Here is a 16,174-nt window from a genome sequence, read left to right as displayed (position 1 = left end):
GAGGCCCAGGAAAGTTAAGTGATTTGTCCAAAGGTACACAGGTAGTAAGTTTCAGAGGTTAGACTTGAACACAGGCCCATCTCTGATGCCAGAATCAGTGTTCTACTGTACCTCCTAGAGACAGTAGAGAATAGTTACAGGATTTTCAGCAAGGAAAGTGGCATGATTAAACAAGCAGAGGCCTGGGGGAGGTGTGGAAGGCCAGAGTGAGGGCTTGAGTTGATAAGCCTGGCTTGGGAGGACTGTGCTGAAAGGGTGAATGTCTTGAGATTATATTGTATGACAAGTTTTGAAACAGGAGTGGAGAATGACTTTCCTGCAGAATCGACCAAAGTGTCCTACTTGCAGTTATATTTCCCATTTCTGTGGCTTTACATAAGTTATTGCCAATGTCTGGAATGTATTCCTTTATCGTCTCTACCTTGTAGAACCTCTAGCTTCTGTAGTTTTCAGATGCTAATACATCTATTCTCAACCTAATGGTTTATTTAACCTTCCTTGTTGAGGCCAGGCTTCTGAAAAGAATACTTAAAAAATAACTGAGAAGATATAAGTAAAAAAAAAATGAAAAATTTGTCAGCTTGCCAGGCTCAACAAATGCTATATTTTGATGTGTTAATAGCCTTTAATGAAAAGAAGTAGTCATCAGCCAAATTAGCATATGAATTTTAAAAACAAAATTTAGAAATGTCAGCAAAAATACCAGCTTTGATTTTTGATGAACATTGTTTAGCCTTTCCCTGTAGATGTTTGGAGCTAGGAATAAGATATGTAAAAAGGAGTGTTCTGTAGCCAATTGATGTATTTGGTTCAACAAATATTTTTTGAATTACCTACAAAGGAATATGCTGGGTGCTGAGCACACTTTGTATTTCAGTACAGCCTGCAATAATGATGAAGAAACATAATTTTATTTCATTAACATGATTAACTTGTAAACAGGTTGTATTTTGGGGAGAGTAGGGAAGGAAAGGAAAAGCATTTATGTGTCACCTACTGTGTGCCAGGTACTATAAGAAGTGTTTTACAAATATTATCTCATTTATCCTCACAACAACCTTGGGAAGTAGGTGCTATTGTTGTCCCCATCTTACAGTTGAGAAAACTGAGGCAGACAAAGTGGTAAGTAACTCGTGCAGAGTCACATAGCTGTCAAGTATCTGAGGTCAAATTTGAACTCAGGTTTTCCTGACTCCAGGCCTAGCACTGTAGCCATTGTTCCACCTAGCTGCAATATAATACCTGTTTGATATTCTTACTGGCACTTTTCTCAGTAAACCATATGAAAAATATTGCTATAACTCCAGTTCTATCCACACGTGTGTGTATATATATATATATATTTACATATGTGTGTATAAGTGTGTGTATTTTTTTTTTATGATTTTGGGGCATGGCTGAACAAGTTGTAGTATATGATTACAATGGAATACTACTCTTCTGTAAGAAATGATCAGCTCAATGATGTCAGAAAAACATGGATAGACTTGGATAAGCAAAATGAGCAGAAGCAAGAGAATGTTGTATACAGTGACAACAATATTGTTTTAAGAACAGCTTTGAGCAAATAAGTCATTTTGGCTATTATAAATACCCAAATTAACTACAAAGGACATATGAAGGAGGACACTATCCACATTCAGAGAAAGAATTGATAAGTAGAAGTGTGAATAGAGTGATTTTACATGTATATGAACATGTACTTATATATACAAATTAGTGTCTAATGGTAGCCATCTGGGGAGGGAGAGAAAAAAAAGAAATTAAATTTACATAACTTTATTATAGATTTAAAAGGAGTAGAAAGTTATACATAATACATTTGCAGTTTCATGTGCAAACATCTTTTTTTATTTTACTAAGTTATGGAAATGCTTATTTTATTCCATAAATTAAAATGAAATAAATAAAATTTTAAAAAGTGAAAAAAAAACAATATAGAGAACCTATTTCACATTTTTTTTCTATCTCTGTAACTAGCAGCTTGGATCAGGTTTTAAACATGCACAAAAATTATACCCATCTGAGATTCAGAACTTTGAGTTTGTGGTCCAGGGCCAATAACAGTTTTAAGATGTTCTATTTCATAAGCCTCTGAGATTATGAAGAAATAAGTTACAAAGAGAGAGAAAAAGGATTACAGTGTTGTGAAGTTTTTCTGAGATGTTGAATTAGAAATCAAAGCAATCAGGTTTTTAAAATATATGTATAGAGTTTTAAGAAATTTCACAAATATTTAGAAGATTAAGTAATAAATAAAAACAGGAAATAAAAAACTAGTATTTTTTTAAAATCATTGGGCTTTATTGTACATCTTCACTCCAATATGAATAATAATCAAAAGTTTGATATAAATGTATAACAGTGGGTTATGAAAACATTTTTGCATTCATTTTGCTGATTATTATTCATGAATTATGAAAAACATATTGAGATAATCACAGATAAGAACCAATGAGTAGTTTTTACTTTACAATGAAATATTTGGCACATTCTAATATTCAGTTTGGTTGTTCATCTCCATTCCCCCACCCAAGGAAATTTCTGAGGGCTTCAGATATCCCCTGTCACAGTCATAAGGGTGCTAAAAATAATGGTTATATTCTCATCTTAAGTTGTTCTTAGGAGAAACAAAGGTAAAAAGTACCCAAGTGCTTGCCCAAAGCTCCAGATAGGATATCTGATTTAGAGTCAGTTGAACTATGTTTCCAGTTCCTGGCATTACATTTTTTTTTCTAGACTTATCAGTCTCTTGTATTATGGATCAGTAAGGACCCTTGCTGCTGTTTGTCCTTCATTCTTGAAGAGGACCATGACATCAGAGAGGTGATGCCATGACATGCAGGTGAATTGGATTTAAGAGAGGGAGGGCTATGCAAAGTCACCAGCTTCACTTTCTCCTTCTGAGCCATCTGGATCCAGTGACCACATATAGATCAGGACTATAGGAGATGGCCCAAGATTCAAGAGGGGACCTTGGCCTTTTCAAGCTAAGGTCTTTAACAGGTCTCAGTTCAACTGAGGGCAATGCCCATTCAGTGATTGAGGCTTAATAAGATTGTGTTTGTCCTTCATTTTAGAAGAGGACCGTGGCATCAGAGAAATGATGACATGACTTGTAGTTGACTTTGCTTTGAGTGAGGGAGGGCTGTGCAAGGTCACCAGCCTCACTTTCTCTTCCAGAGCCATTGTAACAACAATGCTGCTTGCATCTGTTGTGGAGGTATAAGGCCAGTAGTACCAGCACACAGGAGGGCTCCTAGCATGGGTTCTTTGATCTGCTTTTCTAAGGAAAGCAACTTTAAGGGGCTAACAATCTCAGTTTGTATTTAATTAAACATACATATGTATACGTAATTAAGGAGGGCTTTTAACACTTATTTAATGAAGTGCTCTTGAAGAGTTTGGTCTTTATCTCCTTGATTAAATTAGGTAACTAAGGTGGGGCTCCAGGTGGGGCCCATGAAGGGAGGTCTGATTACATCTTCACTCCCAAGTAGACCCAAGACCCCTAGCTATTAGGTGCTAAACCAATGTGGGTGAAGCCCTCAAGGTCCTAGGGGGAGGTGCTAACTCCAGAGCCAATAGTAAGAGCTTGAGTTCTGGTGGCTCAGATGACATTTAATGAGGGCTAAAGAGTGCATAAAAAGAGAAGACAGAGCTATTTGCTTAAGGCTGTCACTCTTGGTGGCACACTGATGTGGAGACTCCGGGCGGCTGTTGAGCCCTCCAGCTTGTAAACCCAGATATTGGGACTTAGTTAAACTCTGGTAACTATGCATTGAGATTTGAATCAGACAAGGTCTGTCTGTTAATGTTAGTAATTTGTTTGTACTTGCTCTGAAGTTCAGGGTGCTGGCTTTTTCCCCTGAACTAAGTGAATGATATTTGTACGCTGGATTAAAATAAGATTGTTAACCCCTTAACGTTGCTTTCCTTAGTAAAGCAGATCAAAAGAACCTGGGCTTACAGCATTCGGTGAGCTGGTTGTTGTTAGTTTTCCACCCCTATAGCAGCTGCTAGCCGGATTGTTGCAACAATATATTATTCAATTAGTTCAAGGGAAAAAGTCAGCACCCTGAACTTAAGAGCAAATACAAACAGAAATTATAAGCATACATTATATAAACGGAGCAAATAATACACAGAGATCAACAGACAGGCCTCTATCTGTCTGACCAAAAAATTACATAGTTACCAGAGAGAGAGGCACCAACATCTGGATTTTCAAAGGTGGGAGGCTCCAGCAGCCACCTAGAGTCTCGTCTGATCAAATCACATGACGCTCTTCCAGTGAGTGAGAGCCCTAAAACAAAACACCAGCTTCAGATCTTATATACACCTCACAGGATCAGAGGGCATCACAACCATGCCAGTCAAACCTATGTGAACTAGGCTTTTGTATTTCTTAAGTATGTCAAAGACTCTTGATTCAATGAAAGAAACAAAAGACAGCAAAAAGTCCACTTTGTTTGCCATTACATTTGAAAGGCAAGACTCATAAAGGTACTTGATTACCTTAGCATTCTAAAAGAGAAAACAAAAAAATCCCACCCTAATTACCATAACAGCCATCTGCATCCAAAGAGGCAAAGAATGACCTCTTTTTAGAAGAAAATAGAAAATAGAGGGGAAGACCCACAGAAATATTTGCTATTTACATTCATTCTGAGCCAATCAGGGCCCAAACAATGAGCAAGTAGGATTTGGCCTGGGACTTGTTTTTGGCCAATCTGTGAGAGCCAGTGATTTGGGGTTAAAGCTGGTCTTTAAATAAGAAAAAAGTTTCAGAGATTAAAATTCATATTCCCTTTGGGCAGAGTACCCACAGGTCAGGGTGTGATGCACCATGTGGACTGAGGGGACAGATACAGAGAGAGAGAGAGAGAGAGAGAGAGAGAGAGAGAGAGAGAGAGAGAGGGAGAGAGGGAGAGAGAGAAGAGAGAGAGAGAGAGAGGAGAGAAAGAAAAAAAAGGAAGGAAGGAAGCTGTGTTGCCCTACTAGAAGTCTGGTCTCTCTTTCCCTCTGTCCACATAGGGTATCACACTCTTACCTGTGATTACTCGGCCCAAAGGAAATGTAAATTTTAAAGGACCCTTATATTTTTATTGATAGCTTTTTTTTAACATCATTGTAATTTCACCCATTAACCTTTCCCTTCTCCCAGAGAACCATCCCATGTAACAAATAATATTTAAAAAGAGAAAGAAAACACACCAAAAAAGGGAAAACCGATCGATACATTGAAAATATATACCATGAACCACACCTGTGGGCCTCTCTACAAAGGAGTAAGGGTGGAGGGGATATTTTCATCTCTCTCCTTTGGAGCCATGCTTGTTCTTTGAAATTTACCAGCATTCAATTTTGATTGTTTTGTGGTTGTTCTTTTCCTTTTAGTTGTATCATTATGTATATTATTTTCTTATTCCATTCTGCCATCTGTAAGTCCTTCCATGCTTTTCTGTATTCATCATATTTTTTTTACAGCATAGTAACTTTCCATTATGTTCATGTACAACAGTTTGCTAAGCTATTCCCCAAATCGATGGGCGCCTACTTTGTTGCCAACTCTTTGTTTCTAACTCTTTCCTCGCAAAAAGTGCAGCTACAAATATTTTGGTATGTATGGAGATTTTCATTCTTATCAATGGCCTCCTTGGGATATAAACATTGAAGTGGAAACTCTGGATCAAAGGATATGAAATTTTTGTCGTTCTGTTTGCATAAAGGACTCTATTTTTACATGAAAATCAGTGATTGAATAGGATCAAAGATCTAGAATAGGAAGCAACCTTAGAGATCATCTAGTAAAGTTCTTAGCTTCCTAACTTTTTTTACATCAGAGACCCCTTTGGCACAGTCTGGGGAATCCAATGGACCCCTTCTCAGAATAATATTTTTAAATACATAAAATAAAATACTTTGGATTAAAAAGGAAGCCAATCATATCAAAATATAGTTATCAGAATATATATATGTTATTTTAATTTCACAGACCCTAGGTTAAGAATACTTGATCCAATCCACCTCCCTCATTTTATAGAAGAAAAACTAAGGCCCAAAGAAGTTGTGATTTGTCCAAGATCGCACAGACAATAAGTGACACCCAGATCCTATAATGTTAAATTCAAGACTTTTTCCATTATATCATTCTACCTCCAATATGATACCAAAGACCCAGAAAAATCTCATCAAAACGCTAAAGCTTCTTGAGTGCAGGGACTGTGTCTTGGGGGTTAATGTGTCTGTATGGACCATGGTGCCAAACAAATTACTAAGGATATAATAGATAATCAAAAAATACCATCTCCCATTCCCATAGTCAGGATCCCATAACCTCTTACTGCCAGGTGGTCCTAACCTTTGACAAAGCATAGTCTAGTGAAAAAGAGAATGGCTTTAACGAGTATTATCATGGATAGGATTTTTTTTTTGACTTTTGATTTTTCATCATTGCCAAATTCTTTGGTCTTTTTTATATCTTAAATGAGCAATTTGGCAGCATGTACATGACATCCTTTGAAGACACACAAAATAGGGGGAAATATACTTGGAAATATGCAAGGAAAAACATCTAACAACAACTTGAATCATAAAGCCACACTGTTCTGCTACAAGAAGGTCCCACCCATTTCCTTCAAAACTACAGGGCACTCTGCATCAATGGTATTTCTAAAGCTATTGTCAAACAGTAGCAAAGAATCTTGGCTCTAGGTAGTCACAGTGTGGGAGAGCAGTTATTCCATTCCTCAGAATTACTGCCTACAGCCTAGCTTTCCTGACATACTGATTGTGTATTGGGTGTTCAGGGAGGACTAGCACCTCTGGTGTGAGGACTTGCCACGCCCTTTCAGGTCTGCTCACCCACCTTTGGTGTCCACCTTTCATTCTCATCTGTGGCTCCAGGAAGCTGTGGTATGTGCAGCAGCCACACCCCAGTAAAACCATCTTGCCAGATGGGCTAAACCAAGGTTAGGGTAACTGACAGCCCTCAGACCTGTTGGTTAGTTAGGGGAATGGCTACTCCAAGCAAGTGAAGACAGAATAGGTGGATGAGGACAATTTAAATTTTCCAGTGGCCATTAAGGCATCTGAAGCAGGTGCTATGGAACACTTAGTTTGGTCATATATTGAAGATACCAAGATCATCCACTGCATCCTAGGCCATTGCCAGTCATCTCGATTTTTGTCTTGCCAATGGACTTTTATGACTCCGGGGGGAAAAAACGAGGCTGACAAATTTGTGCAACTCTGCCTCACTTAAATCCAGTTCATGTGTGAGTCATGATATCACCCAGTGATGTCATTGGTCCTCTTTGAAACAAAGGAAGAACCACAATTGTGCTATTTCAGTTCTTCTCCCAGAAGAGAAAGAGGGTTAAGTGGCTTGTTCCCATGTCCCAAGGGGAAAGTATAGGAAGTGTTTGCAAAAGTATGTTCCTTAGGAGATAGCATGGTTAATTACACTATTCAAAGGGTAATTTGGCTTACAAAGATCCATGCTAACTATTGGTCAGCTTCTCCTCAGTTAGTTGTTTTGTAAAAATGAAGCCTTTTGATTACACACCTGTCCCTGAGATAAAACTGTCACATTAACATTGTCTAACTCTTCTTAAATATTCTGTATCTATTTCATTCCTAAAGCTCCTCTCCCATCTGATACTGAAGTTGGATTCCAATTGCTATAGAGGGCTATATTATGTCAGGGGTAGGGGCAATTATCACAGACATCATCCCCTTATCCCCCACTACAGTACTGGTCATTATCTATATGTGTCACATTTCAGAATTGGCAATAAAATGAAGATGGAAAAATACAGGAACTTAGCCCAAATAAAATGCAGAGTGACAGAAATAAGCTTAGAGTCTTAAGATAAAGCACAGATTGAAATAAAAAATTAAAGGCATTTGGCTCAGATACCACTTAAACCCATCTAACTGTATTGAACACATTAGGAGAGCTTTTTTATCAAGGTTAATGGAATTGTATCTACTGGGCACATTTTGATGCCCAGAGGATATACCTGAGTTATCTTTCCTTTGGATTCTTGGGATCAGAAAGGAAGCTAAGGGTATTATTAGGAGGCAAGGTTGATGATTAGGAGGCAAGGTGGGTTACAGACTATATAGACACAGAAGCATGAAATAGAATGTTGGGTTTGAAGACAGATTAAGAAGGCTAGTTTGGCTGTAACAATAGAGTATGTAAAGGGGAATAATGTGAAAGAACTCTGAAATGGTAGTTTGGAGCCATATTGTGAAGGGCAAATAGAGCAGTTTGTAGTTTGTCCTAGAGAGTGACATGGTCAGGATTGTGCTGTAGGTATATCAGTCAGAAAATGGGTTGGAGAGGGAAAATAATAGAAGCAGGGAAACTTTTAGGAAGTTGTCAGCAAGTAGACTAGGTGAGTGGCAAAGACTAGGTGAGACCAAGAGTGGTATCTGTGTGAACAGAAAGGACAGATGAAAGAGATATTGAATTAGAATCAGCAAACATAGACAATTATATATAGGGAGAAAGGGAGAGAAAAGAGTAAAGGATAAACTCAAAGTTGTGGACCTGGCTGACTTGAATGACGGTGGTGCTCACAGTAGAAACAGGTATGATTAAAAATGTATTTTGTCAAAAGCCTTTTCTGCATCTATTGAGATAATCATATAAATTCTGTTGGTTTTGTTATTGATTATTTGTTATTGAAGGAGATAAGTTCCGTTAATTGCATATTTACTTAAAAACTGCAGCCCGTGTCCATTCCTCTTTAGTTATAACTACTTCGAATTTTATTTGGTCAATAGACCCTAGCCCAACCTGCAGCCTAGGAGTAAAATTCCCCAAAATCCTCCCTTTTGAATCAGACTTAAAATCTGCCCCATTAACTCTTCGAATGGCCACTGGATTTGGCATTAAGCCAAAATGGTGTCATAGGAAGAGCCCTAGATTTGTAGGCAAAGTTCAATCAAAAAGAATATATTAAGCACTATCTGTAAAATGAGCTGGAGAAAGAAATGGCAAACCACTCCAGTATCTTTGCCAAGAAAACTCCAAAGTGGGAATCACAGAGTTGGATACTCTGGTAGGTGCCAGGGATGCAAAAACATCAAATGAGACTTGGCTTTATTGCTCTATGTGACCTTGGACAATTCATTCTACCACTCTAGAATCTTGAGTTTCCTCATATGTAAAATGAAGAGTTGGAACTATATTTTCACTAAACTTCTTTTCTCAGTCCTATGATGCTAAGGGACCTAGATTTTTGTCCTGGCCCTGTCAATAACTTACTGTATGATGTCATGCCATAGTAGAAAGAATAATTGATGTTGAAGCAAGAGACCTAGGTTTGAATCCCTAGCTTTGCCTCTTATGATTTCTTTTTCCTTAGACAAGTCATTTCAACTTGCTAGGTTTCACCCTCCTCATCGGTAGGATGAGAGTGTTGGATTAAATGATCTCTAAGGTTCTTTTCACCCCTTCAAAAGTCAGAGGATTCTCAATCACTTAATCTTGCTGTGTCTGCCTGGGGGTAATTGCACATGCCTATAATACAGCTACTACCCATGAGGCTGGTGAATATCTTGATCGCAGTAGTTCTAAGCTGTGGTAGAGCTAAAGTTGAGCAGTTGTCCTCAGTAAGTCCATCATCAATATGATGAGCTCGCTCAACTTGGGGGGTGGGCAGCGCACCAGGTGGCCTAATGAGGAGCAAACCGGCCCAGGTCAGAAATGGAATTGATCAAAACTCTTGCATTAGTTTGTAATGAGACTGGGTCTCAGTCTCTGAGGGTCTCAGTAGTCTCTTTAGTTCCTATGCTACTGCCTGAGAAAAATAGGGAGCCCCAATTAAAAAATTTCACTGTGACTGTTTCATCATCTGTCAAATGGGGATATCATTTTGATGCTTCTGTGAATCAAATGAGAATTGTGTCCGTGAAAGTACTTTTAAGAGCATGAAACAAAATCCCAAGTATTATTCTAATCTGGAGCTGACTGACAGTTTTTTATTTGCAAATCCTCTAAATAATCAGTAGGCCTTCTTTGGCATGACAGATGGTGAGGGAAATGAGAGTGGTATAACAGCTCTCTTCTTCAAGAAAGTCACAGGAGACTAAAAGGGGTAGGGAGTGGCCAGACTAATTTTCCCTCACTTCCAGATAACACTCAGACTAAGGCTCTGCCTAACCTGTCATAGTTTTAGTGGTGGATCAAGCAGGATATAAATATTCATTTTAAAAAGAAAGATCCCTTTAAGACCTTAAGAATCTTTAAAAGCCAAGAACCTTGAATGTCTGATGTGCTTCAGGGAATCCAAATGACTAGCATTAAAAGAGGTATTCATTGCCTGTATAATGCTGCTGTATGCTAAGCTTCCTGCTGTAACTGTCTGATATAGCAGCCTTAATCAACTTGAGCTTTAGAAGGCAGTGGATTTGACCACTGAGTTAATTTTCTGATATGCTTATTTAAAGTGACATATTCTTCCCTGGAAGGCAGAATTCAGATACTGCTATACTACAGAAAGAGTACCATGATATGAGCTTCTCACAGGAAGAGAATGGCAAAGGACCCGGTCTGAGCTTTAATTTCATTTTTGCCACTGGATTGCCAATGTCCATTCAATTCAACATACATTTATTACACCCCATTTTGGGGTTTTCTTGACAAAGATACTGGAGTGGTTTGCCATTTCCTCCTCTGGCTCATTTTATATATGAGAAACTGAGGCAAACGGGGTGAAGTGACTTGCCTAGGTTCATACAGCTACTAAGTATCTGAAGCCAGATCTGAACTCAGGAAGATGAGTCTTTCTGACTCCAAGCCCGGTGCTCTATCCACTGAGTCATCTAGCTGCCCGCTAGGTTTACTCTTTGGAAAAGACAAAATGTAATTATATCTGTCTCTACTCTCTTTTTTCCCTTTCTCTTTCATATATGAAACAAATGTATAGAGCAGGAGCAATGTCACCACTGAGGGACAGTGGGAATCTATTACAGCCAGGGTCATACTATCCCAGAGGTCATTCAGATTTTTGCCTAGTGCTTCTTGGAATTCCCCAATTTTTTTCAGGTTGAGGGTAATGAAAGCATGATATCTGGCAGCTGAGTTTCACTTCTAACTAACGTTTTAATCCTCTCTGTCCGTGTCTTGGGAGGTGGACTCCCAAATATTTTATATATTCTCTAGTTATTTGGAGTGGAATTTCTCTTTCAACCTCATCCTACTGAGTTTTGTTGGTTGTATACAGAAAGGGGTAATGGTTGGTGTGAGTTTATCTTATATCTTGCTACTTTGCTTAAGTAATTGTTTCCTGACATTTTTATTATTGCTTAGTTTAGAGAACTTAGGTTCTCTAAATAGTCCATCATATCATGAATTCATAGATTCAGAGCTAGAAGAGGCCTTATAATCTATTAAATCGAATCCTCTAATTTTATAGATGAGAAAGCTGAGGGCACAGATTGATTTCTCCAGGGTCATATAGCTAGTAAGTATCTGAGGCAAGATTTGAATTCAGTTCTTCCTGACTCCAAGTTCTACCCACTATTCTGCTTAGCTGCCTCAAATCGCCTGCAAAAAGATAATTTTGTCTATACTTATTCTGCTAATTGCATTTTCTTTTCTTGTTGCTGTAACTAGCATTTCTGCCACCTTTATCAAATAATAGCTGTATTAGTGAACATCTTTGCTTTACCACTGAATTTTATTGAAAAAGCCTCTAATGTTTTTCAGTTACCCATAATTCTGGGTTTGGAGTTTGTATAGATCCTACTTTCCATTTTAAGGAATGGTACATTTATTCCAGTGCTTTTAAATGTTTTTAAACAGAATGAGTACCTTATTTTGTCAGGCTTTTTTCCGCAACTATTGATATTATCACATGATTTTTTGTCATCATAAATGTTATATATTAACATATTATATATGTTATACATTATTATGTTTATAATATTCATAATATTGAACTAAACTTGCTTTCCTGGTATAGATCAAACTGGTCATAGTATATAGCACTGGCTACTATTTAAGATTCTTTGAAATATAATATTCAGGATTTTTGTTGTTGTTTGGTTATGGAGGAATTCAGTGATTCTTAAATTATCTATCCATCTATCTTTGACTTGTCTTCCAGGTCAACTATTTGAAAGTAAATATGTTAAATTCTTTCCATTTTTTACAATTTTTTTTTGGCTAATAAAATCATTGCATTCTTTTTTCTCCACTCTAATTTTCAGGGATTCTCTTACTCTCAGGTAAGGTTTTATACTTTAATTCCAATGCTATGTATTCTTCTTCCCATTCTTTCCTCCAGAGTTCTTATTTCACTTATAAATTTCATTGTTTTACCTATTTCTTCCAGATACTTTTGTAATCCTTGTAGCCATGCCATCTTTTTTTTTTTTTTTGAGGCTCTGCTTATAGTTGTGGAGTTACTTTCTTTTTCTGTTTAGTGCTTGGATATCTTTTGACCTATACTATTTCTTCAAAGTGTTTATTGCTTTCTTTTGTTTCTTCCTGTCCTCAACCTCAGTTCCTTATTTGGGACTTTGTGGCAGGGCTAGTCTCCACCCTATCTAGTACTTGTAGATGATGTGATTAGCTCCCATTTCTTTCTAAACTTGATTTCTTGAATTTCTGCTACTGGTTTCCACCTTTTCAAGTGTGCCTACGCTCAGAGCAATAGTATGTTTCAGACCCTCAAGATTATCTAGGGCCAGGGTGCCATGGTCTTCAGGGCTTCCTGGGTGCATTTCAGATCAGAATTCTATAGAATTATAGAATCCTCTTTTCCTCTGTCCCCACCTGGCTCCCAGGGTATCCTACTCTGAGTCATCCACCTTTCAGTTCAGCATCCACAGTCTGAGAAATAATAATCACATGTTTCTGATCCCCTTGGGGCTTCAGCATTTGAACATGGACAGGCTTCTGGATTATTCCTGTCCGTCTGCCTCCCTGACAAGATCTCCGTGCTTTCAGGCTTTTCGCTGTCTTTTTGTGTAGTCCTAGTCCAGGTAAAGAAATTTACTATTGTTTCTCTTCAGACTTCTTGATCATTATTTAATCTGGTTCTGCTTTTTGGATCTTTGCCAAGATACATGTTGAAGGGTTCGGACTTGTCTGTAACTCATCATACCATCATCCTAACCAGATGTTTTAGGAGGTGTCTGTTATTATTACCAAAATGCTAGTTACACCCTCTTCTCAGGACCTTCCCTCCCCCCACATTCTTTCATTATGGTTTGCAGGTGATACTGAAAATGAGAAAATTCTAAAAAACCTTTTTTTGTCTCCTGTTAATTGATCCTGTTCCAGAAAATCTGCTAATATTCCATAGCCCTCCCAGTGGCTAACCCAGAATGTTTAAGATGTTCTGAGCCTTCCTTGAAAATCATACTTTTGGGGCTGCTAACTGGCACAGTGAGTAGAGCACCAGTCCTGGAGTCAGGAAAACCTGAGTTCAAATTCAGCGACAGACACTTGACACACTTACTAGCTGTGTGACCTTAGGCAAGTCACTTAACCCCAATTGCCCTGTCTTCCCCCCTCAAAAAAAAAAAAAGATCATACTTTTCATAGCCAGGGTCTCTTTCTCAGATCTATTGCTTTAGTCTGCACATAGTTTATGTGTACTGCTAACCTTATCAAAACATACATCTACTGGCATATTATATGTGAAGAAAAGACTCATGTGTATGTTTTATCATGTTCAGATACATTCTTTTTTTCCCTTGACCTTGTTACAAAGTACCTCCCCTTCATACACTAATCTGTGTGTCTATCCCCCTCCCCAATTCCATTCAACAGAGGACAAGTAACAAATCGCTAGAAGTGTGTGTGTATCAGAAATTTGAATTTTAGCTTTATATTCTCCCTAGTATTGTGTACCTAACCAATGAATCATACAACAGTACATTTGTCCCCTTATTTATATCCTAAAGTGATCTGCAGTAAATTATGCACAAATTTCAAAAAGTTGTCTGTTGATGTTTACTTTACTTTTTTTTTTTTAAAAGAGTTACAGCAAACATGTTATGGGAACTGGGTGGGTGGGAAGCAGTTCTTCTCTCTCTCTCTCACACTAGTATTAGGGATCAGGTCACTAAATGCTCATTTAATACTACATTAAGAGAGAACAAAATTATTTACCAGTCTGCTTTGGTTTATGCTTCTTCTCATAGGCACATCATCTTTGCTCCAAGTAGTCACAACAAATACGCAGGGGAATCATTTCCAGGAATCTATGATGCCATGTTTGATATTGAAAACAAAGCAGATCAACCTGAGGCCTGGGAAGAAGTTAAAAAACAGATCTCCATTGCAGCATTTACAATTCAAGCAGCAGCAGGGACTCTGAAGGAAGTGTTATAAGAAGATGGCAGCAGAAACCCTCTGTGTGTGTGACCAGCTACAAGCACCAGCAGGAAAGAAATCAGAGAATAGGATTCACCTCCAGTTTTTCTCTGATAACCCATGAAGCCTTTAAACAAACAAAACCTGCATAACTGCTATTTTATATGACATTCTTCATCAATTCACTTCAAAGTGCTTTATCAATTTAGCTAATAATCTGCTTGAAATTACTTAAGAATTCTCCCTTTGCTCAGCTGAACTTGAGAAAAGACATTGGAAGCTCTTTTTCACAGGCATAGATCTATTACATTTACATTAGCAGGGACAAAAGCAAAACTCTTGAAGCAGTAGGAATCAACTTTGCAAAATGTAGCAAGTTGAAATAGCAGCTACAACTCCTCCAACTTAATTGAGGCCAGGAACCTAGCTGAGAAACAGAAATCATAGACTTAAAAGATAATATTAAATGGCATTTTAGTCTTCTCAGGGCAAATCCATTGCACTGACTACATGAAAAGTCCTAATTGCTTCCCTTGATAGAGGAATCCCTTCTAGATATCCCCTGACAATGGTTTTCTACCTTCTGCTTGAAGACCTCCAGTGATGGGAGACAACTACCTCCTGAGGCAGTAGGTCCATTTTCAGATAGAATAAATTGTTAGGGACTTTTTCTTGATATCAAATGTATCAGCTTTCTTGTAACTTTCCCACTTATTGTTCAAAGCTCAGCCCTCTAGAATCATACCTAGTATGCTAAATACCTCCTCTACTGATTCATCCTCAACTGCCACCCAAGTCTTCTCTCCCTACAACCCCATCAAACTAAAGGACAATGTTTTTCCTTCAGCCATGGGCTTCAGCTATCTTAGGCACTTTCCTGTGAATGTGCTCCAGCTTGTCAATGTCTCTCTTTAAAGAAACAGTACTTCAAGTGTGTTCTGGCCAACAAAGATCACAGTGGATTATTATTTGTCTTAGCTTAGTCTAAGATCACATTGGTGGTTTTTTTGGGGGGTGGTATCTGACATATCAATCTGTAAACTCATGTTCAGTTTGCATTCAACTTTTGAATTGGAACTTTTTCTTAAGTATCTTTTTTCTTTAAAAAAAAAAAAACACCTCACCAGTGGGCCAGATGAATTTAGCAATGCCAAAGCTTCGATAATTTAGACATTGATCATCTACTTTATACAAGGCATTGTTCTAGGCACTAAGGATACAAAGATGAATAAAAGCCAGGCTTCTTCTGGCCTCTAGAAGCTTATGATCTGATAGACAAGTACAGAAACAACTAATGCAAATTTGAATGTGTTAAGTCCAAAGATAATAAAGTTGCCCCAAGAGATCTGAAGAACAACAAATGTTTTTTATCTTGGAATGGGGAGATAAGGTAAATGAAGCATCACCTGCACTCACTTGGGATCTTCACTATCTGTACTCTTAAGTGATATTGTCACAAAGCAATTGTAGTCATTTATCTAGAGATCACTGTGTTAGATTTGGGTATAAAATAACACTAGATTTAATAAACTTAGTTATCTGAAATTTTACCCTCTGTACCTTAGGAATAAAAAATTATGAGAGGTTGAATTTCTAGAAGTAGACATCTATTAACATCAATTAGCCTGATTTCCCAACCATGAGATAGAAAAATTAAAATTTAAACATTATACATATATGTTAGTATATTATGTATGTATACATAATATATACATGTATACATCTAAGTAATATATTATTACTTGTAATATAAGTAGTATATTAAGCATAACAACTGGTAGCCTGATTTCCTATCTTGAAATGAAAAAAATTAAAACATTATATATG

The 16,174-nt window shown here is 37.6% G+C and overlaps 1 protein-coding gene across 2 annotated transcripts in view; it reads left to right on the top strand.

The window, feature by feature from the left end:
• The window catches only part of LOC118838683 (N-acetylated-alpha-linked acidic dipeptidase 2), a 94,552-nt gene extending 80,083 nt beyond the window's left edge, over positions 1-14,469 (top strand). For both annotated transcript variants that reach the window (XM_036746037.1, XM_036746038.1), the window contains one exon: positions 14,176-14,469. In XM_036746037.1, the coding sequence (XP_036601932.1) occupies positions 14,176-14,365 (190 nt within the window). In that variant the 3' untranslated portion in view covers positions 14,366-14,469. The remainder of the gene's footprint in view (positions 1-14,175) is intronic.
• The last annotated feature ends 1,705 nt before the right edge of the window (positions 14,470-16,174 follow it).

The sequence above is a fragment of the Trichosurus vulpecula genome, chromosome 2 (genome assembly GCF_011100635.1).
Source record: "Trichosurus vulpecula isolate mTriVul1 chromosome 2, mTriVul1.pri, whole genome shotgun sequence".
Taxonomy (NCBI): Eukaryota; Metazoa; Chordata; class Mammalia; order Diprotodontia; family Phalangeridae; genus Trichosurus; species Trichosurus vulpecula.
The sequence above is the reverse complement of the archived record's forward strand: the minus strand, read 5'-3'. Positions and strand labels throughout refer to the sequence as shown.